Source organism: Branchiostoma floridae, chromosome 3 (genome assembly GCF_000003815.2).
Source record: "Branchiostoma floridae strain S238N-H82 chromosome 3, Bfl_VNyyK, whole genome shotgun sequence".
Classification (NCBI taxonomy): Eukaryota; Metazoa; Chordata; class Leptocardii; order Amphioxiformes; family Branchiostomatidae; genus Branchiostoma; species Branchiostoma floridae.
In genome coordinates, this window is record NC_049981.1 from 8,009,640 (window position 1) to 8,033,768 (window position 24,129).

The 24,129-nt window shown below is 39.5% G+C and overlaps 3 protein-coding genes across 12 annotated transcripts in view; 2 read left to right on the top strand and 1 right to left on the bottom strand.

The window, feature by feature from the left end:
• LOC118411084 (AN1-type zinc finger protein 4-like) overlaps positions 1-4,348 on the top strand; it is a 13,772-nt gene extending 9,424 nt beyond the window's left edge. Inside the window, exon 10 of the mRNA XM_035813095.1 lies at positions 1,661-4,348. Coding sequence (XP_035668988.1) covers positions 1,661-1,796 — 136 coding nt within the window. The 3' untranslated portion in view covers positions 1,797-4,348. The remainder of the gene's footprint in view (positions 1-1,660) is intronic.
• A 1,190-nt stretch (positions 4,349-5,538) lies between these two features.
• LOC118410910 (serine/arginine-rich splicing factor 4-like) lies at positions 5,539-12,847 on the top strand. Of its 2 annotated transcripts, XR_004830622.1 has the most exons (3): positions 5,539-5,682; positions 7,092-7,966; positions 10,495-12,847. XR_004830622.1 is itself a non-coding variant. In XM_035812810.1 (2 exons), exon 2 carries the CDS (start codon positions 7,100-7,102, stop codon positions 7,886-7,888), a length of 789 nt encoding a protein of 262 aa, XP_035668703.1. In that variant the 5' UTR covers positions 5,539-5,682; positions 7,092-7,099; the 3' UTR covers positions 7,889-8,200. The 2 variants fall into 2 exon arrangements, 1 of the variants encoding a protein (XP_035668703.1); XM_035812810.1 differs by lacking the exon at positions 10,495-12,847 and having other exon boundaries at positions 7,092-8,200.
• Positions 12,848-13,409: 562 nt separating this feature from the next.
• The window catches only part of LOC118410909 (protocadherin-15-like), a 50,434-nt gene continuing 39,714 nt past the window's right edge, over positions 13,410-24,129 (bottom strand). For 8 of the 9 annotated variants that reach the window (XM_035812806.1, XM_035812809.1, XM_035812807.1 and 5 more), the window contains 10 exons: positions 23,679-23,759; positions 23,509-23,555; positions 22,781-22,892; positions 21,830-21,957; positions 20,804-20,892; positions 19,035-19,187; positions 18,446-18,679; positions 17,784-17,852; positions 16,876-17,061; positions 13,410-14,754 (listed from right to left, as the gene is read on the bottom strand). In XM_035812806.1, coding sequence (XP_035668699.1) covers positions 14,718-14,754; positions 16,876-17,061; positions 17,784-17,852; positions 18,446-18,679; positions 19,035-19,187; positions 20,804-20,892; positions 21,830-21,957; positions 22,781-22,892; positions 23,509-23,555; positions 23,679-23,759 — 1,136 coding nt within the window. In that variant the 3' untranslated portion in view covers positions 13,410-14,717. Of the gene's footprint in view, positions 14,755-16,159; positions 16,210-16,875; positions 17,062-17,783; positions 17,853-18,445; positions 18,680-19,034; positions 19,188-20,803; positions 20,893-21,829; positions 21,958-22,780; positions 22,893-23,508; positions 23,556-23,678; positions 23,760-24,129 lie in introns of all 9 variants that reach the window. The other variant, XM_035812803.1, reaches the window with a different exon arrangement.

Below are 24,129 nucleotides of genomic sequence, written 5' to 3' on the forward strand. Positions count from 1 at the left end.
ATACGGCGCATCACACTTTGTGTTTTTTTTCTATTTTGCCCGATGATTTCACTCAAATTTTTCGAATCGGTGGCGTTTTACAAGGCCGCGCCGTCATATTCCACGAGCGTGCGTTTGTTTCCTGCGACCTCAGGTAACCCCGTTTTTCGGAGTGAAATCTTTGGCTGGATTTCTCTTTAAATAGACCAAGGACGTTGTACATTTATACTCGAAGGAGGACGATCTTCTGCCTCTTTGGCAGTGATCAGTGCCGGTGTAGCCTTGAAGCAGTAGCCAGAAAGACGTCCAACGTTCTGGGCGCTGCGATCGACGATCCATCTGGGGAGGGGGGCGTGCCGCGCCATGTGCCACGGAGGCCAACGCTAGTGCACAACCGACTCGATCGACGCCTGACAACAATATTTCGGCCCCTTTTCTGCCGCAAATTTTGTCTTTTTGAAGCAAAAGAAATTTTGTAAATAAGAAATAAAGTGTATAGTTTTGAATTCTTCACTTATTTACCGCGCACGTTTTTTTAACTTGGATAAATGGGGAAACTTTAATAGTAAATTGTTAGCAGCTAGGGAAGAAACACAAGTTGCCAGACGACACGGGCGGCTACCAACGTCACGTGCGCTAATACTCGGTAACTTTTTTTCCCGATGACCAATGACAGAGTGTAACATTACATTTATCGAATGCTGATTGGTTATTAAGATGATTGGATTTGGACCTGGTGGCCAATCTAGACTACTTGGCGCCGGCGGCCTGTTGTCAAAAATACCGACTGCCAATCAACTGCCCACAGCGTGAGAACTTTTGTTGACATGTGCAGCACTCGCGCAGAACAGTTTGTTCGTTCAATACTAGTATTGCCCACAAATCTTTAACAAATACGTGAAAATGAGGACAAGTTAGTATCATGTTAATATCAGAATACAAAATCTGCATAAGATTTCTTCGAGTGTTAAAGAATGCTGACTGTCAGATGTATTTCACGGACTACAAAAAATTACATTGCGCAACGGACGGCTCAGACTGGTGCGTGGCAGGGTGTGTCGCACATGGGTCCGCTAGTTATAAAACGTGCCGCGCTCCGCCCCATGCCCAGACTACTGGGATGACCGGAAAGTGAAGAATTTGAAGTATAAATTGTAAAGGTAGGATTCCTTCTTATAAAGACAGATTTTTTTAAAGATTCCAGATACATTTTGTACACAGGTGGTACAGGTCAGCCTTTCTTTCAGAATTTTTTATGGACGCATTCAGCCGAGCCGAGTGCGTCTTTCCAGAAAAAAATGCGTCCAAAGACGTAAAGACGTATGCCTGGCGGGAACGCTGTTCCTTAGCGAAATGGACCATTGTTTTGAGTGTTGCCCATCTACAACTTTTCTCAGACAATCCTGGACCTGAATTTTTTGTATCAGTACCCACCCCTATTCACAGTGCAAAGAGGATCTTATTTGCATATTCAATACAATTAGAATTGTTGAAATCAGTTGGAAAAATAAGTTCTATGACCTTTGCCAAATGATGTTAACTTTTACATCAGTGGTATATTTTGTCAGCATTCTGTTGACCACAAGATGTACAATTTAAGGTCATCCATCCTAGGATAGTCAATTAGCTGAGAGGAAAAGATGTCACTTCTTTTGATGGTTGATATTATCTTTCTCTCCAGATGTGGCAACAACTTCTGTGCTACCCACCGCTATGCTGAGGCCCATGACTGTACCTATGACTATAAAGCTGCTGGTCGCAAATATCTGGAGCAAGCCAACCCTGTAGTTAGTGCTCCCAAGTTGCCCAAAATCTGAGTTCCCAAGCCATAGACTATATTTTGGGAACCAGGGAGACTTGTGCTTCCAGCAGAGTTGTGTAGAGCAGGAGAAAGGTCTGTTGTTGGTGGTAATAATGTGATGTGTAGGTTGGCATACACAGTGATACTAACTTCATTTTTGGCCTTTACAAACCAAATTTTGAAGAGCTTAAGTGAAGACGTACATGCTATTATTCCTAAAAAATATCAAAATTGAGGATTGATCTTTCTTACACATGAATATAGAATGAATAAGGGTAGAATTTGGCTTCTAAGATGATCACATTTTTGTTTTTTAACTTCTGTTTTGAAGAAAAATGTTCCAGTATTCCAGAAAAATTTAGATGTACTAGTATATATGTACTATGTGTGTGTGAGTGTACATACATGCACACATACATACATACATGTATACATATATATTCACTTTCTGCATCACTGTGTGTCAACATTATTTATATTTTACACATAGCATTGTTACCCTACTGGACAGTCAATTTTTCTCCTGATCCACTGATTTTGCATTGTAAGTTCCAGTCTCTCTGTATTTTAATGGTACTCTCGAGCACCAACTACTCTGAGTGGGTTGTTCCACACTTTTTAAAGATTTTATATAAAACCAAGAATGTTATATATGATGTTCTTGATGAAACTTATCTTTTATAGCATGTGTGAATTGAAAGCCAGTTGGTAACTGTTGGTTGCTCTATAATTATAATGTATGTCTGTTGCTGTTTTTGTTTTCTCCAAGAATGTGTAATGTGTTGTGTTAAATGGAAGATATCTGTACCTCATGTGGTCCTGTATGTTTCCCAAGGAAACTTTCAAAGCACAATTAGCAAGTTAAAAAATGCAGATGGAATCTTGCTGTGTCTTTTGTTGTACAATTGTGTTGAATTCCAGTAATTTTTATCTTTATTTGATAACCAATTGTTTGACAGGATGGAACAGTATACAATTCAAATGTAATTTCTCTGATATAACGACGTAAGAAGTCTTCCCTTACAAATAAACCATATTCTTTTGAAGTCCTCATCGAACCTTGGCTTTGTCATTAAATGGTCAAAAGCTTATAGTCAGAAATGGTCATGGCAATTTGCATGTTCGTGTGCCTCCTTTCATCCAGAGCGTAAGTTTGTCAAACTGTGCACTATGTACGTGTACAAGTAGAAGTCTTCTGATGCCACCAACAGTGTTGTATAAAAGGGTTTGGTACTCATTTTGGCCGGATTTATATACAGCAAAAATTATGTACTTGCAAATTGTCAATGTCTCCTTTTCAACAGTTACAAATATAGTCTAGATGGTAGGCTGAAGGAACAGGGACAGTTGTACATGAATGGTGTCAAAAATATGATGAAGCCTCATAGTACATGTACTATGCTAAAATTACAATTAAGTCTCTTCGATACCCAAGATCTGAAATTGGTGTCTTTCACTTGTACCTGTACTGACAATGATCTGAGGCTGATTCCCATCATTTTCCTGTTAGCCCTCTTCCTTTGTGAGAAGAAAGTCAGCATCATAATTATGTACTTTGCATGCTCAAGGAGGTCAATGCATCTTGAACTGTAATCAACCTGGAACATGGAGTTTTATACCAGTCCAATTCTATGTGTAATAACCTGAGTACTTGCAGAAAGTGGCATGCTTTGGGTTAGGATGGATTGTAGCTATAGACTGATTTCAGATCTTAGCATCCTTTGTGGCCTTCCGTCAGCAATGGCATTTATTGTTTTGGGGAGCACTGATTCCCAATTTTCAGAGCCAGGATCTAATGCTGAGGTCTTTTCTGGGCTTGCTGGAAATCATGGATCAGTAATAACCCCAACAATAAATGTCAGCACTGGTGGAAGGCTGTGAAGGAGGCTATGGCTATCAGATGTTGCCTTTCCTACTGCATCTGAAAGTCTGATACTTTTCATCTTGACTCATGAGCCCTCATAGCAAATGAAAAATATGGCTGTTTGAGTCCAGCTTGTTTCAAGATGTGATCTACCACTTGTGCATTTCAGCCTCAATGGAACATTCCAAAGATAGTTTTACTCATCCCTCAAGCCAAATTAGAAAGATGTATTTATACTGCCTCCAGATCTTTGTTTTTAGCTAACAGTCTTTGGAAGAATGTTTTTGCCAAGAGTCATTGGAAAAATCTTTGAAAGAAATACATGTACATTTATATGTTTAATTGCCATGATAGTTTGTCAAAACAATTTGAATGAAGGTAAAAATAAGCTCATCCTACTACTTCGGAAGAAAACATTTCCTTCTTTTAAACCACATTGTCTGCCATGGAAGTTTTAAAAAATTGTACTATTGGGTTGAACTCTGGTATGTGTTTTAGACATGACTGATGCTTTGGCTGATGTTTATGTATACACATTCTCAATTTTTGTTCGAGTGTTATCATAGAAATGATACTTTATAAATTTATCATCATCATTTGAAAATTATGCAATGCTTAGATATGTGAATATGAGTATTAATGTCAGATTTTAAATGGAACGAATGACTAAAATGATTTAAATAAAGTTGTGATGACATTTTCAATATGCATGTATTCCTGTAACATTAAACTGAATACTAAGTTTTGTTACACAGAAAGTGCACTGCAACAACTAGAACTAGCTACTACCCAAATGTCAAGACCGTATCATGTTCGGGACAAGAAATACATTGAAAAAAGTGCTATGATAGAATATTCTCATTGATTATGCAACACCCATGACAGGATTTATTCATGTTTTTTTAATATTTTGTGGCTTGTACCCTGAACTTAAACATATTCAATTTTGTTTTCATATTCCTCTTGTGCACCCTACTATATTTTTTCAACGTCGAAGCTAGTCACCCTGTGGCCCTTAATAGATTTCACTTAGGCCGAAAACTTTTCTGATACCTTCTGGTCGCGAATTACGTTGATTTGGGGCTGCCAATGCAAGGACGTTATATGAGATGTCCCTGGCCAATGCTACAAAGACTAAAAAGAAGCCTGTGGTAATAAAAATGTTTTTACCATGGTGATGACGTTCTCTGAATAGAGATGAGTATAAGAAATCTCAAACTGGGAATTGACTGGAAGTTCCTGTAAGTCCTGTAAGGAGGTTTTTCTCTGCTAGTCATAAAGATTGTACTCACCACAAACGGATTCTAATATAACTTGAGGATGTATTAAAATTATAGTCTCAAGATGCCAGTCTGTTTGTCGATCTTTCTACTATTTACCACTAGAATATTTTAATATTATTTATGTCATACTTGGGCCCTGATAACGTTCCATACATGAATTAACAGTGTAAAATAAAAAGCCAGATAAAAACGCCTAAATAATTGTCAAAAACAGCCGGAACCTAACGTCTGCTTGGAGAGTACCCAACACTGGCTCCCTGACTGGAATTCCAAATATTCCTCTGGACCAGATTCCTGTGGACACATTCCTGCAGAATTCTTGTAGACTTCACACAATTATACCATCAGGCTCGCCCCTGAGCCGTCGCCAATAAAGGACTAGCTAACGTTATGTAAGACATGTAATGTTACACCTTTTGAAGTTTTGAAAGAGGAAGCAAAGAGGGCATGCAGGTCTTCACAAATGCACGCACACGATTTGACACTTAACAAGCCACGTATCATGTGCCCACACACATGCACGCGTGCACTAGCAGGTGTATTTAGTAGTTTACAGATCCCCCTTTACAGTGATACACACATGCACACAAAAAGTAAAATGGTGTCGTCCAAATGACAGATTTTCCCGCCACATCCCACAATTCCCTGCGTGCCGCCGCCATCTTGTACACAGCAAGACGTTCGAAGTTCGCGTGAACTCGAGGTACGGCTGTGCCAATAAACCTTTTCCTAACGCCCTGACTTCATATTACAAGGTGAGAGACACACTTAATATCCTTTGTTAGTGCTACTGGTACGGCTCTGAGAGACATTGTTTTCTTTAGCGACCTAAATACGCCTTATATTGATATACTACACCGGCATGTTCGATTTGAGTTTAGGTTCATCATACCTGAAGATTTTCTAGGTGTAACGTTAGAGTGTACTTTTTCACAGCATCGACAATACAGTATTTTGTTTTATAGGAGGTAGTTGGTGGACATTTTCAGGCACCTTTGTGTTTAGATTTATCGTAATTGTAGTAGAAAATTTGAGAATCCCTCCCAGCACAGACATGACCTACAACTTACAGTACAAGAGGGCCTGCATGGATGGTAGTGAATATTTTACAGATAGATTATTTTTGTTGGCGTTTGGTGACTATGTGATGCTGGTTCACGACGGCGTAGCCACACCTATATTAAAGATACGAAGAGCTAAATACCTTGAGAGACTTTTGACTCGATTCTGAACCATGTGTTATCCAGCACCAAGAGACCACGTCTAGCGAAATATAATAGACGATAAACAAGGACAGCAACAACAACATCTTGAGCACAATTTAAAGAACTCACCGCACTTATCAAAAAGAGTAGGGGCCTTCCCGGTGTGACTGTGAGTTGATCAAATAAATCTGTCCGGATATGCAGCTTGAATATTTTCATATATTTAATTTTTCAAATATTTAATTTATGAGGAAACTCTAAGATGGCCTTCTCTACTACGATAAAAGAGTCCCACTCTGGACTTGTGCCTCTTGGATAGAGAGGATGATCAAGAAGACAATTTATGATAAAAAAAACCTTATTTGCATAATCAAATGGAAAGATTTATAAATACTTCACTCAAAAAGTGAAGGTATGAGGTCGTGGAACACTAGTTGCATTTAAGATCGCAGGGAAATTTGCAGTGGTTTTAAGTTCTTGGCAGCCAGTCGGAAACCACACATTGACTCTGGTCCTACAGACGGACATAGCAGTCGATTTGGCAGTGCTTTCGTGATTATCACCTGTCAGTGTCATTGATCCAACCGTATCTACCCTCTTGATAAGAAGCACAATACTGAGTACTTTATTACCATCATAAAGTCAAAGTGCACAGTACGCTGTAACGTCGTAATACTTGTATACAGTAACTATGCCGTTTCTTTTGTGTGGATATTTTGGCAATAGAGGTCCCAGAGTTTGTAACTTTAAGGGTAACTAATAATATAGACAGGAAATATAGATTAAGGTGAAACTCGGCCCCTTCGTCCGTGGTGATGCGGTGCAACTGGGTAACTTGGCGTTATTGCACACTCCAGACAATTGCACAAAATACACTGGCGAATTGGGTGTGCATTTATAAGCGGCTTCAACTGTAGTAGAATTCTAGTTGTTATTTTTTTTACCTCTTCTGTTTCCAGTTTTCGTCATGGGTACCCGTGTCTACATTGGTCGCCTTCCATACTCAGCACGTGAGAAAGACGTGGAAAGGTTCTTCCGTGGGTACGGCCGAATCCGGGAGATCAACTTGAAGAATGGGTTTGGCTTTGTGGAATTTGATGATTATCGGGATGCAGATGATGCGGTGTATGAGCTGAATGGCAAGGAAGTTCTCGGTGAGCGTGTCGTCATCGAGCACGCGAGAGGTCCCACAAGGCGTGATTATGGGTACGGAGGCTATTACGGCGGTGGACACGGTCGCAGTCGGTCTGGCCGAGACAAGTATGGTCCACCGATCCGCACGGATTATCGTGTCGTCGTAGAGAACCTTTCCAGTCGCGTCAGCTGGCAGGATCTGAAGGATTTCATGCGCCAGGCAGGGGAGGTCACATACGGAGATGCCCACAAGCACAGGAAGAATGAGGGAGTTGTAGAGTTCCGCACAAGAGATGATATGAAGAAGGCCCTCCACACACTGGATGGTGCAGAGATAAATGGTAGGAAGATCAAGCTGAGGGAGGATAGGCGATACTCGCGTAGCCGGTCCCGCAGTCACTCCAGGCGACGCAGTAGGTCTCGTTCTGGCTCCCGAAGTCGCTCCAGGTCCCGCAGCCGCAGCAAGTCTCTGTCCAGATCACGCTCCAAATCCCGCTCACGGTCCAAGTCCAAATCCCGCTCCAAATCCACGTCAAGGTCACCTTCTGCAGATAACAAAGAGAAAGAAGAGCAGCAGGACCAAGAGCAAGAAAATGACAAGGAGGCAGACCAGGAAGACTGAGTAGAACTCTCCTAAGTGTCAGACAAAGGAGAAGGGCTTGATGATTGATGCTATATGAGAACTCCAGAATTCATGAAGGTACAGTATGAAGTTGTGTTTTGGTACACGTACATTGTAGGTGTAAGCACAGTTAACCCTCATAAACAGTTGTTTACTCTATAATCATACAGTGATGTAATCAAGATAAGTATACAGTCATATTTACTGACACCAAGAACTGAAATTATTCTATGTTGATGTGTGCAGCATCTTGCAACCTTAGGCCACACCAATTTTATTTGTTGTTTCTCGGATTTTTTTCAGAAAAAAATTGGGTTGGTCAGTCGGGAAAAAAATTTTTAAAATTTTTTGCAAAAGTCGGGGGTAGGAGAGATCGGACAGGAAAACCTAAACTTTCAACATTTAGGGTGTCCCTGGTAGCAAAGTCCAAAGTTTGAAGAAAAATGATAAATAGACACGTACAGCTACTGGAATTTGAGGCCCATAGTTAATTTCAGAAAAGAGAGGCAGTGAAATTTTGTCAACACGAGGTGTGGCCATCAATTTGAAAAGTTTTTTTTTTAATCGGAAAAAACAGGGTCAGGAAATCCGAGAAAGAACAAATAAAATTGGTGTGGCCTTACATTAACATAAACAGCATTACAGTGTCTTCACACCTGCGCTGAACTACACCTATGTTTGTGCAGCTTGCCCATATACAGACCTGGTGATTTATAAAATATTTGCTTTGTGATGTACTATCAAAGTTACATGTCATGCAAAACAAGGCTTTCAAGGAGTAACATAATCATTGTGGCCATGTTATGAATGTACTGAATATTTCCCTCCTTTCAAAACTATAACGTTCTTGGATCCCATGTTTCGAATGATATAACTGTTTCTTTATGATCAATGATTTCATTTGCTTACATGAAATAGAATTTGTAGACCAGGATATTCATCATAGGGAAGAGGGAGATAAAAAGTAAGTTAAGTCTTGGTTAATATTAGACGAAAAAAACGGTTGAACTTAAGTACACTGACAAGAAAGGTGGGTACTGTGTACAATGTAACTGTTGTATCTTGAAGTTCTTCTTGACAATAGGTTATTTGCCATGGTTCAAAATGTTACATAGTTGAACTTAATTTTGTTTGGGGCAACTTATTTGCAAACTCATGCAGCACGGTGAGCCACTAACTCAGTAACTGCAGTCCAAGGGCTGAATGGTGACGATGAAGGATACAAAGAACTTACCATTTTCTTTCTTTCTTACTTGTAGTTTTGCAGACACATACAATGTGGTAGCGAAAGGTGTGTTTGTTCAATGTAAGGCATTGATACTCCAGCAGGTGTCTCTCAGACATGTTTCTTACCTTGATGGTCCCCATTTGTATGAATGAATGCATGATACACAGGGCTGTAAATACCATGTGCATGATATTATGCAAGTTTGTGCATGTGAAATTAGAGTGGTGCAGTGCAGTGCACATACAGAAGACTAGACCAGACTTGCACTGATGGAAGTTGCCTTCATTGATACTTACCACCAGTAGAAATGCAACCCCGTTTAATCATATAAATTTTCACTAGAAATGAAGGATGGGTATTAAAATATGACACATTGAGCAAGCAACATTTTGAATCTCTTGTTGACTTGTATTCAACATTTCAACCCCTTTTGCAACACTTTTTTCTGGCCTTGAACAAAGCAGTCAGAGCTTTCGAAAACAAATCTTGGGTAGTCAAAATTGCAGATGAGAGTTGAAATATGAAAGTGTGAGTTGAAACTAATGTTTTCTACCAAAGCGCTAGGGTGTGTTATTATTAGCTATTTTCTTTTGTTGGATCTTTTGTTGTGCAAAACACTCTAGTAAGCTGCAATTGTGAATTATCTTTTTTTGATAGAAAAAAGCCTAGGTGATTAAAGTGTTTATATTTTTGTTGTATTAGATATTGCAAAAAGAGTAAGGCACTCAAAAGCTTGAAAGTAATTATGCAGATTAGTTCATATGGTACCTTTTAAATATGTGTACTTTCCATATATGTACTTTACTTGATGTATAATTCTTAACATTTGATACAGTGATGACACCATAATGACAGAGATGATTCAGGCCTAATTTAAGCTTTTTGTGTTGAGTGTATATTTAGGATTTTCCACATCTTTAACATGGTTTTGTCCTTTGTGACAAATTGTCACAATGTTTGATTTTTTTCTGCCTAACAAGTGCTCTGTTGTAAACTTGGGCACTCCACATGAAGAATTATTTGAATTTAGAATAGGCATTGATAGCCAAAGGAAGGAAAGAAGATAGCACCATGGATATGGTAGTTTTCTATCTGTTATAAACATAGTGACTTGCATTTATCCCAGTCTCTTGTGTGTTGTTAACCCATCGACTGCTTAAGGATTGTATAAAGATATAGAATTAATCCTCAGCAGCTAAAAGTAATCAAGATTTCTGTCATACCACAGGTGAATTGGGCTGTATGAGTCTACCTTGTATTTTGAAGGAAAAGAAGCTACATGGTCAATAAAAGTTCACCACTGTGCAAGTAGTATGGTGACGTGATGTTTTGCATGAGTTTATGAATATTAACATTGCTGTTGTTAACCTCTGCCCAGGTGATGGATGGGCGTGTCCCTCCTGACCCCCTGACCCGCCTTCTTTGAGGGACGATTGACTGAGATGCTCCCCTTGTCCTTTCCGAGGGACGAAAAAGAGGGATGTCTCCCATAGATGCTATGAAGGGGACGTTGAGGGCTGTCCTAGATGACCTAAAGTGTGAGGCGATCCCTGATGCTTCAGTGTCAGATGACCCCCTGTCATGAAGTGATGACAACATCTTTCCAAAAGTTCCCTTAGATGGACGATTCAGGAATGCAGGCCCTCTGGACGCGAACTGTCCAGCAATAATTTGTCAGGTGAAAGTAATTGGGTGTATTTGACAAGCAGGGCTCAAAATACTCACCCACTTGACATATTGTGAATTGCCTGAGCACTGATGCAACACAACTGCTACAGATAATATCTTGATCTTAAATTTTTACTCAACATTAGTGCTGTAGTATCTGTACGTTATTGGATATGGGTGAGTATTTTGAGCCATGTCAAGTAACAACTCAATGCCAATAGATTGCGCACCCTTGACCTGAGACAGACAAGCATGTAAAACCAGTCCGGTTGTTGCATTTGATTGAAAAGGCCACATATTGTTTCATGCCCACTTACTTTGCATGCTGTCCTCCATTAGGAAATATCCATGTCCAAATTGCCTTAAACATCATTCATGGGAAAGTTCAATCAAACCTCAGATGCATTGATAACCTTCAGCCTGTTAAGGTCCAAGGTTGGACAAGTCCACTAGCCCGATTGTCCCGGACAAGTGAAAGTGTACATTGGGCAAGTGAATGTCCTTCCCCACTTGTCCGATCGGGCAAGTAAGATTTTACCATGAGATTTTGATATACTTATTGCTTATGGCAGTTAACGCATCAAGCATTGGTCAACACAGAAAAAATAGAGCCAATAATGAAAGAATTCCATTGTTGCATGTCAAAATACTTATTGAAAAATGTTAGTTAAATTTTGGGGCAAGCAGAAAGCTGGTTCGGGCAAGTAAATTTTAGAAAACTTGTTAAACATTGCGGTCGCTATTTCTGTTGTGCATAATGGTTCTGAAGTTATCAGACAGCGAGGAGAAAGTTGATACAAGTCATTGTATTGGCCTAAAGCTATGTAGGCAAAATCGATTGCAGCTTTATTTTACAGGCTCCAAAATAGCCCCTTAAACTTAAAGAAAAAGTTAATGTCAGTACAATGCTGTGTCCCAAAGTTCCAAGATGAATAGTTGAATGCTATAAGCAGTGGCTTCTGGTGTCTCTATAATTATCTATACATCTTCATGGTTCTCAGAGCATTTCCATTATTCTCTAGGTTTCTTCATGACTCTCTAGGATTTTCATTTTCCAGATGTCGCTATGAAACTCCAGATTCTTTCATATTTACCTCCATGAAAAATGGAAGTACCGTATTTTCCCCCAATAAAGTACGCACCCAATTCAAATACGCACCCCTAAGTCTCAGACAGGTCTGTGGGACTGAAAGGTAAAATGGAAAAACGCAAATAAAGTAGGCACCCCTTCTCCACCAACTTTGAACAGACCTTTAACACTGGATAAATACAAATTTATCATGTTTTCCCCAGGTTATTTTATGCAAAAACACAGTCAGTTGACACAGTCATTGTCTCTATAAGCTTGTGAATTGCCTACTGTAACTTATAAAATCACTGAGAATGAACTGGTAGAAGAAATCAGCTAGTACATCTATTAAACTGGAAAAAAAAACAGTTGAACATGTCAAAGTCACAAACTCAAATTAAAGGATTGTATGCAAATGGCACTCTTATTTATGTAAATCATGTCACTCAGACAGTCCCCCTTTGGTGAGACAACACCAATGTGTATGTTTTGAAATCTTGCTTTATTTTACACTTTTTTTACCATTTATCCGTGCAATAACCTCAAATATAGTACTGTATGTACATCAAGAAAATACGGTATTTACAAGTTTTAACAGACAATCAGGTCCAGCTTCAGGTGACCCCCGTCTTTAAAAACGGCATGACTGTGTGTGTGTGTGTGTTTGCGTGTTTTCTAATATTTATGGTCAGTAGTTGTGGGTATCGGTACAGAAAATCCAGAGTCAGGTCAGAGCATCACCTGAAGCTTGTGAATTGGCAATACTTACAAGAATGGTCCATTTTGCTACAAAGTAACCTGTTTGGTGGAGTATTCGACTCCTACTGGGGTTTTAAAATCCTATCTTCATGTACAACGTTAACTGCCTCTGTTTGCAGTTTACCAGACTGCCTGGCCTTTTTACCTTCACCAAGAAGAGTACGATTCGGTAGCGTGTGTATGTATGTTTGTTGATAACCAGCCAAACTGTAGAATGCCTGGATGGATTGTACATATATGATATGCAGTTCTTGTCCCTGTGGGATTTAGTGCGCCAGTAGATGAGAGGGTGGAGACAGAAGTGCAGACCCTCCTTGTGCAGGCTGGGCAAACAGGTCACCAAAACCACGACGGTGAGTGAGTGTCTGCCTACAATAACATTATGGCATCTGGCGGATCCATAAGTATGAGAAGTGATGTAATACATTTTGTACAACTTAACATTTTGTACAACGTAACTTTTGCCGCATATCCTACACTCATTTGGCCAGCTTTGCTGCTAACTTATGTCACCATAGCATCTGCTTGGAGATTAATCTATCTCGCTACTCTTGTCTTATCTCTTTATGATTAAGAAATATAAGTATACGTTCCATATACATGTACATTTCAAGTAACGCATAAGAACAAGGAAATCTTGGTTTTGACAGCTTTTTTAAAAATTTGAAAAGCTTAACATCAGGAAGGTATGACATCGTGGAACAGTTGTCAAGCTCGCTCGATTTTACTGATATGCTTGTATTACATCTAATTAAATACAAAGCACCCAAATGAAACATCACAAACAACAATCAACATGATATCAAAGACACTCTCCATTTATTCTCTAGAAATTGATATCTACAAGAACCATGCCATTTGTCAAAAGTTGTAGGCAGACTTTAACATTTCTTTTTAGTGAGGTAATCAACAGAAACTGTTCCAGATTAATAAAGATCCTTCACTCCACTCACTCACTGTTTTTTTTTATTGTCTGTTGTTCCCCGTCAGGTGAGGGGTAGATGTGTTTATTTATGATAAATAAGAGTAATAAATATTTATCACCTGTCATCGGAGAATGAGAATGATAGTGGGTAATGTTCAACGTGGACATCAAACCTTCATCAAAGCACTACAATAAAAGATTTGAAAGAGGTGTGAACTGAAAATCAGGAATAAAATCAGTTGAAATATTAGTTTTGTCTGCCTCACAATTTATATTCTCCTCGATATTTTCTCCATGTAAGAAAACTGACTGCTTACAGAAAAAAAAACCAGCAGGGTTCAAATGGCACAAGCTACAATAACTGCAAAGTGCATCATACTGTGACAGACTATCTCAACAAATTTGTGCATACAACAAAATATCTATCTCAACAAGGCCTACTGCCACATGCACATACTCTAAGTTAAAGCACCACCATTGCATTGAATAGTTCTAAAGAATGTTCATGTCAAAAACTATTTAAAAATTTCAAATCAAAATGTCTTCAAAGATGTCAGGTGTTGTAGCCTAATTAGGTGACTGACATTAACATAACTGGAACTAGATGAAGTACACTTTCTTGAAATCAAAGACAAAGAACAACTGTGACATGCACACACTTTGTGTTTGTTACCTAATCTGAGCACAACTCCGGTTTGTGCATGTATGAAACCTAATGTAATGTCATTGACAGATTCCAAGATTTGCTGTATAAGATTATGTTTTTAAAGTTCTATCTACAGTACGAGGTCCGTTTATGGCAACATGTATAATAACTACCAGTAGTACAACTTACAACTGACACATTAACACATTTTGCTCTCCACTTGGACAGCTGCCTTGATGAATAATCTGTATCTAAAATCCAAAAGCTTAAAAGTACAGCAATTTCTAAGTGATCTAATATAGCAATATCAATCTGTGAAAAAAGAAATTACTACTACATCCTAACTCCACAGAAATCGTTAAATCTTTCAGAAGATATTGTGGTCAAATTTTGATACAAATTTCAAGTGGTTACAAAATCCTCTTTTCAGTCATACATGTAGGAGTATTGTCATTGCGGAACACTTGAGTCTGCCATGTGGCACACTGAGTCCCTGTATGGCTGTTCCATTTTTCTGGTGTTGGGAAGTTGTCATCACAGTTGGGTGGTCTGCTGGTCCATAATGGAGTACCTATTGGACAGCACAGAATAACATTTCAAATGTGGTCATTTATGATATATATCAGCTCCACATAACGTAGTATGTAGTACATGTGTCTAAATCAAAACTTGAATCTATACTTTGTTGATAGAGCCAAATCTGTGCAGCTTCTTATTTCATAGATAGCATGTGCCATCACTGTAAGAGATATAAGGCAGGTATTTGACCATTTTGTGCATGTAGTACAATAGACTCGTCAAGGTCCACAGTTATAGAAGAATATTCACTGCACTGATAACAGGTGTCTGTTTCCTCTTACAGTAAGATAAGAATTTCTCAACAGTTTCTTCCAGAGTACATTGTTTTGTCCCAGAAATTTCTTTGAATCCTTTCACCAATCCATAATTACAGCATGTATGGCTGTGCAGGGCAGACGTCACAGTAGAGCTGCGTAGTGGAGATCTCAAAATGGGAATTATGCAGTAGTGGCACCTTACATTATTTAAGATTCTCCTTTTCTTTGAAAATCATTGACCAATCTGAGGACCTTTAAGGTAGGGCAGCTTTCCCATTTTGGTCAAAATTTGTTCAGTTCAGCAGCTTAGTTGAGGCAAGGACGGATTTTAGTTGTTGGGTCCTGCGGATAGATACAGCAGAAAACTGGGAGTCAAATGTGAGGTTTCCTTCATAGAGCGAGCTTTTCTCAGAATTTAAGCCAGACTTCTCCATTTTCTTTCGATGGTTATAAAGTAGACCTGTGTGATTTTCTGGTGGAGAAGAGTTTTTAAGATTGAAATTAGGGTTAGTAACTTTATGAAGCCTTGTTTCCATGTATAATGGACATGTCTAACTGTGGTATAATTGCCCTCCATGACATAAAGGAAGTTGTTTATCATGAATTATCTCAAAAAGCAATTCAACAATAGTCAGCAAAATGTTATATAAAAAAACAGTGCCATATATAGTGACTCTAGAATGGGAGGAACCTGCAATAAAAACAAAGGAGCAGTGAAGGGTGTGGGTGCAGGTCTTGGCTCTGTTGTGCAGTTTTATCAGAATGTTGGATGTATGGCCAAATACACTACATTGAATTGCAGCTTTTCTCCCTCTAGTTCCCAACAAAGAAAATGCATTATATTTACATCACTAGTAAGAGCAAAAGTTTTCTAATTCTTTTCAAACAAACTATACCATAAAAATAGCTATTATTATAATTGCAGTCTAATGTTTATGCATCCTAAGTTTATTTGTAAATTGGACAGTCCTTATTAAAGAAAAAACAAAATTTGCCTAACATTCAGCATCATTTAATCATGCATCACCAGGTGACACGTCTACATCTACATGTTGTTTCTAGTCTGTCTAACTATGCTGGAGATGATACAGCAGGATTTATGTGTGGGGACACCATGAATGGGTAGGAATGTCCACTCACTGCATGGTTACCATGCCTGCCCTCATGAGTTGGAAGCATAGGTAACAACCCTGGACAAAAAAGGTGTATGAGTTCCCTTAGAGCACAAATGTACAAATGGTCTTTTTCTCTCTATATATTCTCGTAAAATGAAACACTGGAAATGTTATGTTTTAGTTCAGCACATGTACATCATCTAGAAAACTTAGTAATGTCTGGCATATTGTTTCGTACCCATAAACTTTAAAGGGCAAGGCTATTATTAAACATTAACAGGACGTTCCTGTCAATAGGGCAAACATGTTTATTGAGTAAACACACAAATATTCTCTCAACAGAAGTCTCTCAACACATGCAAACTGAATCACATACGTTTTCACAGGACAAAGTTATATACTGGGACAATGAACATGACTACTTTGTAAGAGGTACAAAGGAGGCCATATATGGGCACTCCAGCCTTCACTGAACAAAGATAATAGGCATTATCGGGTATAAAGTTCCTGGCACATTTAACCAATTGCTGACGTCACATATCCACAACATCAAATGTTGAGAGATCACGTGTCTGTAACTCTCGTGAGTTTACGTACTGCAATGATTGGTCATCAGTATTGATCCTGAAGGCTACAGTTATCTTTGAAAATCCGATCGGTGTACAACTTTTTGTCAGAAGTTTAGCATTGTACTAAGATGAAACCTGAAATGTGGAGGTGATGTGTAGTTTTCTGACTTACTTTGGCCCCATATCGTCATGACCTTGAGGGAAGGACAGAGTGCCGACTTGTGCCTCGTCAGCAGGCTCGTACCCCTTGTTGTACTCTCCGGTGATCACCACCTCCTTATCCGCGGGGGGATCCGCCATGTCGTGTCCAAAGGTCGCAATCCCCTCCTGCGTCTCGTATTCCTTCTTCTCTGGCTCACTTCGAGGCAAAACAAAAAGACGTTTATTCTACATCTGATTACTACTATGAAGACCTTTATTGCACATTTTTGCCACACCGGGCTAAGTACAGGTCACAAGAAGACATGTTGAAAAGATACAGTTCACAGATACAAAATGCTGCATTATTGCTGGATAAATTCAACTTCTCCTCTCTTTTCTGTTATAGTGGAGATAAAAGAGCAGATATGTTTTATGATCGACGGTTTGTCTAGTTGCATTGGGAATATGAATTACTAAAAAGCTCCTACTTATTGTGCCTAGGATACATGCTGTGAGCGGTACTCGCTTTGATAAAAATTCAGTGTGGAAACTTCCTTTAAACCCCCTCTTGACAAATACAATGAATAGAGGATGACAGCGTAATGTCTGGGATCCAACCCTCTATGGAAGCATCACATGTGTACAAGCCTGGTGAGTAGCAACATGTGACTATTTATAGCATATCAATCAGTGATGTGATTGTTTATAAGAATACATGAAGAAAATTCAAGTGTCAGTTGGTAAACTTAGCTAAGCCACCATATACTGTGTTCTTAGCTACACAACCAAAGTACTGCCTCAACGGTATCTTGCACACTCTTTGTCTTGAGTACACTTACAGAAACATACCTATCATTATGTGGCTTAATAGCCAGCTGACCTTTGACCTTGATATTCAATCACCATGGTAACACGTAATATAAAAAGTCTGTTACTTACTACATAATTGGTGGTTCAGGAGCAGGTGGTGGCTCATAGGGTGGTGGAATCTGGTAGCCTGTCCTCTTCCTGCAAAATTAAAAAGTCCAGAAATATATGACTTGAAATGACATAACTATATACAAATGTATGTGTATATGTATAATAACAGTAATACTAAAAGACTAGAAAGGCTGGTATTTGCTTGTGAGCAAATCCAGCATATTTCACTCCACCCTCCTCCTTATGCAAAAATGGACTTCAAAAATTGAAAAAAATCATCCCATGGACATAATATAATGTACATTTTAGGTCTAGAAATTGCTCCATATAATATTATTGCATAAAAAATGTCTGGGGGGCCCACTCTACCCTTGTGCCAAGGTCATTCGGTTCAGGAACGATGGGGATTGATCCCCTTAAAGATAAGGACAGGAGAAGAAGCACAAACATTACAAAATTTAAATCAATACAATTTTTTACTCCAAACCATACCTACATGTATCATATGCATGGTAGAGTGAAATAACACTTGATTACAATAACCAAAAGATGGTAGACCATGCCCCCAGCCCTTCTCAGGTTCTGAGTGTATTCAAATTACTATGGAGTGTTTGACACCCAATCAAATACATCTAAAACAAATATCCATACGCAACGGGGGTAACAAGACAGCAGCTGACCTGATCCTTGTACAGCAGCACAGCCACAGTAAGGCCAGCAGAGCCAGTAGGAACAGCAGTACTCCCAGGGCGATCAGCGCAGCCTGTAGGTCTGAGATGCCGCTGTAACTGGTGTTGCCTGTGTACTGTACCCCGTGGTAAGCCACTGCAGAAGCTCTCGCCCTGTCTGTAGTTGGAACACCATCACAGGTGCGCCACAGCTGGTCAACCTGAGTCCTGCTTCCTTCCAGGATGCTAAAGCCAATTAGAAAGGTCAGTTAATTACCTGTTTGTGGACAAAGTTGACCAATATCAACCTATACAATGGCTTTGATGTGTTAAAAACACCAAAACCTACTACATTATGACACTGAGTAACAAATGCATTACCTAGGAAACAAAAAAAGACTAAATTCTATGACAAGTTTAACACGTGCACACCTGGTTTTTAGTTGAACCATTAAAAAAAGGTGGCTTTTTGACTACACACCTGTATCAGCACAGCAAAGGTTATACTACCTATCATGATAAGGTCTGTGTGCCTACATAATTTTTTCGATGATTGTACATTTGTAACGTTATATCACAACAACCTGGTAGAACATCTGACCTGATAGCTTGGGCTCTGGTCAAAGCATCAAATGTTCCATTCCTGATCATGTAGAAGTAAACATCACAGTTGGCATAGTCCAGAGTGCTTCCATCTTTCTTGGCATCTACCCTCTCAATCAGTACATAGTTCCCAGACACATCCTGGAAAGTTCTGCAACAACAAGCACTGGTCAGTGCAGATACTAAACATTACAGTTTACAGGAAACCTGTTCTTGTGCTTCCTTTATTCACACAGACACATACACATAAACAAATCTGTCCTGGTGCTGAATACCGTCCACTAACAGGTGAACACACCTGCCCTGGTGCTGAACAACATCCACACACAGTTAAACACATCTGTACTTGGTGCTGAACATTATTCACTATCAGCTAAACATACCTGTCCTCGATGCTGAACACTATTCACTAACAGTTAAACACACCTGTCCTCGGTGCTGAACACTATTTACTAACAGCTAAACACACCTGTCATCGGTGCTGAACATTATTCACTATCAGCTAAACACACCTGTCCTCGATAGTGAACACTATTCACTAACAGCTAAACACACCTGTCCTCGATGGTGAACACTATTCACTAACAGCTAAACACACCTGTCCTCGGTGCTGAACACTATTCACTAACAGCTAAACACACCTGTCCAGGTGCTGAACACTATTCACTAACAGCTAAACACACCTGTCCAGGTGCTGAACACTATTCACTAACAGCTAAACACACCTGTCCTCTGTGCTGAACACTATTCACTAACAGTTAAACTCACATGTCCTCGGTGCTGAACACTATTCACTGACAGCTAAACACACATGTCCAGGTGCTCAACACACAGGTAAACACACCTGTCCCTAGTGATAAACACCATCCATACACACAGGTAAACATACCTGTCCCTGGTGTTTAAAGCCATCAACACACAGGTAAACACACCTGTTCTCAGTGCTCAACAGTATTCACTAACAGCTAAACACACCTGTCCTTGGTGCTGAACACTATTCACTAGCAGCTAAACACACCTGTCCTTGGTGATGAACACTATTCACTAACAGCTAAACACACCTGTCCAAGTGCACAACATAAAGGTAAACACACCTGTCCCAGTCCCTAGTGATAAACACCATCCACACACACACACAGGTAAATATACCTGTCCCTGGTGTTAAATGCCATCAACACGGGTAAACACACCTGTCCTTGGTGCTGAACACTATTCACTAACAGCTAAACACACCTGTCCAGGTGCTCAACATACAGGCAAACACACCTGTCCCTAGTGATAAACACCATCCACACACACACACAGGTAAATATACCTGTCCCTGGTGTTAAATGCCATCAACACGGGTAGTTACACCTGTCCTTGGTGCTGAACACTATTCACTAACAGCTAAACACACATGTCCAGGTGCTCAACATACAGGCAAACACACCTGTCCCTAGTGATAAACACCATCCACACACACAGGTATTCATATCTGTCCCTGGTGTTTAATGCCATCAACACATAGGTAAACACACCTGTTCTCAGTGCTGAACAGTATTCACTAACAGCTAAACACACCTGTCCTTGGTGCTGAACACAATTCACTAACAGCTAAACACACCTGTCCAAGGACACAACATACAGGTAAACACACCTGTCCCAGGTGATAAACACCATCCACACACACACAGGTAAACATACCTGTCCCTGGTGTTTAACGCCATCAACACACAGGTAAACACACCTGTCATTGGCAACATACACCATCCACACACGCCGTACCTTTTGATGTTGTCTTTGCAGCTGTAGCACACGTCAGGTGGCAGGTTGCCGACCATAACAGCCCTATTTGCATCATTAACCACAACAACCTGCACAAAATGTCATCAACACTAAGCATCAACATTTAGAATGAAAATGGTATCATGACGTCACAGTTTCTCTCAATAAATACATAACTGTTAATACCAAATTACCATGTAGTTAAACTGTTCAAGTTGGGGGAGCACAGCATATAGAATATAAACAAGAAAAATAATATCATCTATCAGTGATAGTTGAAAAACATGTGTTTCATACATCTGTATATTACTGCAGTAAACCTTTGACCTGTACTGATCAGGTCATATGACATAGGTTTTGGTTCATTTCAACTTGAGAAGGATAAACAACTGGCCTGACTTAAGACAGAAGGCCCAAAGACGAGTCTAAGTGAAGAAATTCATTGCTGGCTTATGTTCCAGCAGGAGCATAGGGCCTAAATCTGTGTAAAGCAAGGGAGCCAAAAGGTGCAACTATTTAGGAGGAAAGAGTTGCAGAGTGGTACCATTTCCTAGTATGCAGCAGAAACGTGGAGAACAAACAAGAAGATTGAGCAGCGCATTAGGGGTTTTGAAAGCAGATGTCTCAGGAGAATACTGAGGATCCGATGGGAACAAAGAGTCTCCAATAAAGAAGTTGCAGAGCACACAGGTATTCCCAACATCGTGGAGGAAATAAGACACAGACGTTGGAAATGGGACATATCCTGCGTATGCAAAAGAGCATTTAACATATGTCGCCCTCAAATGGACTCCCCAAGGGAAACGGAACAGAGGCAGGCCTCTAGGGACCTGGAGAAGGACTATAGAAGGGGAGATGAAGGCAGCACGGAAGACCTGACACGAAGTTAGATGGATGGCCCAAGATAGGAAGGACTGGAGGAAGTTCATCAGTGCCTTATGCTCCACCAAAGGGAGTGAAGAGGATTAAGAGGATTAGGTAGGGTAACCATTTCATAGTAAATATTGTTAGCTGCACCATACTGACCACGACACTGGTGTCCCCTGTGAAGGTTTGTCCTCCACTCTGAGCTGGTGCTTCATCTGCCTCAACATTGAAGAAGAACTTCTTCCCCACTTGGCCTGGCCTAAATGGTACCAGGTTCCTCACAACACCTAACAAACAACAAGGAAACAGAAGAACAAATTGTACTTATAGGGAAATGTGAGGAGGAGAATAAATTAAAGTACTCAATTTGTAAATACAATGAAAATATTCAATGGTTTGTTTATGAAGGTTAGACATCCACTGGCAGGTTAACAAAATTTAAAGACAATTCAATTTCTACAACTGGATCTTAGATTTGATACAAGTACACATTGGTTTGTTCTGCCAGTTCATTCTAGTGATGCTGAAGAAGATTGATGGATGTCACGTAAAACTTCTGTAAGTAATCTTTGAATCTTAAGCAGCTGTAAAGATTGAATTGTCTTGAAAAAATTTTATGGCATCCTCAAGCAATTCTAAATTCTCTTTTCTTTGCTATGGGTTCATCTTTGAATTTCACCTGACAATTTAGGGTTCCATCTTAGTTTTAAGCTGCCAGAATTTTGCATGTAGACAGTTCAACAACATGTAGTAGAAATCCTTGATATTTCAAGAGTTAGACTGTACTAAATAACCAGAGTTAATTCCTTTTTCAGTGATGCCTCAGGGGCGGAAGCAGTTTTCTTTTCTTCTCTCTACATAAACGAGGGTCTGCATGTTCTTTTCCGTAAGGCGGGGGCAGCCTATTTTTATTTCTCGTAAATCGTAGGGAAAACCATCTTATCTACGTAATTCGTGGCAAGGCGACCAAATTTAGCGTAGTTGCCTTCCTTGATTTAGCGTAATACATAGGGGGTTCTTCTGAATTCAGCGTAAGTCGATGTCGGGACCCCCCATTCAGACCCTCATAAACCACAAGCACACCATTGGAGTGTGACTGAATGGACGTACCAGTGGTAGAGTCTACAGTGAAGTTTCTGGCAACAGGGGACAGCTGTCCGTTAGGCTGGGTCTTGATTTTGTACACAAAGTTGTTATAAGGACTGGAGTCTCGGTCAGAAGCCTGGAAATAAATGTAGTGTTGATTACATCATTGGTCAATACATGGCATAATTACTTCAATGAAGTGGACGTATTGTCAAGTATTTATGGAAGTATTGACACTATGGAGGTAGCCATGAGACTTTTAATTGTAGAAGACTAGTTGGATAGTTGTAAAAGAGGCCAAGAGTGAAGTTGCAAACTTGATAAGTAATAATATCACACTTGTGTCACTTTTACTACAAAAGTGTACTTCTTGAAAACAGGAATGAATGCTTTGTTGCCTGTGATACCATGTTTTGTCGCTTCATTTCTAGTTACGTTTACGTTAAATTTATTTATCTTTTTTTCGCCCTTCCTCAGTATTTTGGCAGTCCATACTATCTATATACTAAATAGATAATGTTAACATGAACTTAACCATGCAAAGATTATGCAAATGTGCAAGAAATTTGAATAATTTTTCTTTGAAAATCTCCAATTATTTCATGGATGTATGAGGTCTATGAACTCTTGTTTTTACTGTATTTTGTTTGATGAGATAGCATGACATGCTATCCCTTTGCTATTAACCACTATACATGTACACGTAAGAACAGATTTCGGATTTGTACTGTAGTTATGTAGTCCTTGCTTACCCTAACTTGGACGAGAGAGGAGAAAAGATCGGCATCCTCTGACACACCTGTTTAAAGGAGATATGCAATATATCAATCATTGGTGTTAATCATCTTTATTGAAGAATCTTGTTAGCAACAAAACACACACACAAACACACATTATACAAATAATAACCGAACAACCCTACCTGTGACATATGTAGGAGTATCAAACATTGGAGCATTGTCATTCACATCCTCAACATTAACCTGAACCAGCGCCGTATTGTCTGAAATTGGAAGGAATATCAGATACAGGATTAGAAAACACACTTATTTGTTGAAGTGTGTATAATGCTACAAGAGCCCTCCCTCCCATGGCTTCCTTAACGGCAAGAAAACATACGGGAAGATTTACTAACTCCAACATGCAATCTTTGTGAGCTCAAAATCACAACGTTTTATGTTGAACACATTACTGAATTTGTAAAGGACCAGAAAGAATTTGCATACCAGAGCTAAACTTTTACTAACAGATGGGTTCTGAAAAGTGACGGTTTAAAATGCTGACGGATTAATATGAACAGCCATTGCTATTTTGCCGCCAGCAGCTGCCAAGCGTTATGCTGTGCCAGGTTTGCTTTCAGGTCAGTTTCAACA